At 45.3% G+C, this 1,590-nt stretch overlaps 1 protein-coding gene across 1 annotated transcript in view; it reads right to left on the minus strand.

Moving 5' to 3' along the window:
* Positions 1 to 312: 312 nt before the first annotated feature.
* The window catches only part of LOC107212303 (myosin heavy chain, skeletal muscle, adult-like), a 26,425-nt gene continuing 25,147 nt past the window's right edge, over positions 313 to 1,590 (minus strand). The window contains exons 31-33 of the mRNA XM_033518803.1: positions 1,510 to 1,590; positions 1,275 to 1,370; positions 313 to 612 (exon numbers count right to left, since the gene is read on the minus strand). Of these exons, the coding sequence (XP_033374694.1) occupies positions 460 to 612; positions 1,275 to 1,370; positions 1,510 to 1,590 (330 nt within the window). The 3' untranslated portion in view covers positions 313 to 459. The remainder of the gene's footprint in view (positions 613 to 1,274; positions 1,371 to 1,509) is intronic.

Below are 1,590 nucleotides of genomic sequence, written 5' to 3' on the forward strand. Positions count from 1 at the left end.
CAATCAAGAGTAGGGAAAGGAAAAAGCAAAAGATCACCCTCTCTTGACTCTCCCGTGGGAAAGAAGCTGTGCTGAAAGGATAGTGGGAGAAGTATTAGGAGGATGTGAAGGCAGGAGCTGGACAAGGAGCTGCTGGAGACAGGAGAGAGCACAGGCTGGATTTTCAGGAGTTTCCAGATCAGTGGCCTGCCTCTAAGTTTGTGGATCCTGAATCCAGCACTGCCACCAGCTTCTCCCTTCCGGCCCAGACGAGAAAAGTAAGGAAGCTTCTTCTGCAATGTAATTGGCCAAGGAAAACAAAACCCAAAGAAGTTGTTCATAGCATGTATGCAGAGGAAGCTACTACAGTCTTTATTCACTAGACACTGAGGTGGGTACAAAGACTCATGGCAGAAGGAAAGTGACCAAGAGGTTCACATTTTGTGCAGTCCTCGGGACACTTTGTGCCTTGTGACATTCTCATTCTTCCTCTTCTATCCTCCTATGGAAGTCCCGGCTCTTGGCTCGGAGCTTGTTGACCTGTGACTCTGCAATGTCAGCCCGCTCCTCGGCTTCCTCCAGCTCGTGCTGGATCTTGCGGAACTTGGAGAGGTTCACATTGGACAGCTGCTCCTGGGAGGGAGAAGGACTCGGTAGTGAGAAGTTTGGGGCTTGGGGTTTTTGTTCCCGAACTCCATGCACCACTGCTTGTACAAAGTATCACAGCGAGATTAATGAGATCTCAGAGTCCTTCTCACATATCTCCTTAACAAAACCAGAAGCCCTACTCTCTGCTGGACTGTTTCCACAATGAAGAACCCATGCTCAGACAATCTTAAATTCAGGGGCTGTAGGACTTCCCTCATTTCATCCTTGACTGATGCAAGCCCAGAAACAGGCAAAGGTTCCTTGTATAATTATAAAAGCAGAATGAAAAGTGGTCTGTGGGGGACTTCCAACACATTCCCTGTCTGCTATCGAAATTTTAAAAATATAGTATTTCTAAAATTTATTTATATACTGTATTACCAATATCATTCATACAAGTCCTTACACAGTGCTTTATTGTTGTAATGCAAAAAATGCTATGTGCATTTGCCCTCCTCAGTAGTTTTCTTAAGGGCTCGTTTTCATTCTCAAAGGCAAGTCTGATTTGTGAGCCTTTATGAGAATTTGAAAGAATTTGAAGCCCTCCATTATAAATTAGTGGCATCTTCTAAATTTCTTATATTTGTCTCCTCAATGGCCAGACTACCCTCTGGGAAGTAGTTCTTGACAAGCACTCAGATACTTACAGCTTCCTCAGATTGTCTCTTGTAGGATTTCACTTTCATTTGCAGCTTGTCCACCAGATCCTGCAGCCTGAGAATATTCTTCCTATCTTCCTCAGACTACGGTGTTGGCAAAGTGAGAAGAGTAAATTATTGCATTCTGCACATCACAATATAGCATTTATCCTTGGAGTCCATGAGAACATCTTTTGTTTGATCGAATAAGGGTGCATCAGCCCAAGGAGCCCTCCTGCCTTACCTGGTAGGTCAGTTCCTTCACCCTCCGCTCGTACTTGCGCACGCCCTTCACGGCTTCAGCGCTGCGCTTCTGCTCAGCATC

The sequence above is a fragment of the Parus major genome, chromosome 18 (genome assembly GCF_001522545.3).
Source record: "Parus major isolate Abel chromosome 18, Parus_major1.1, whole genome shotgun sequence".
Classification (NCBI taxonomy): Eukaryota; Metazoa; Chordata; class Aves; order Passeriformes; family Paridae; genus Parus; species Parus major.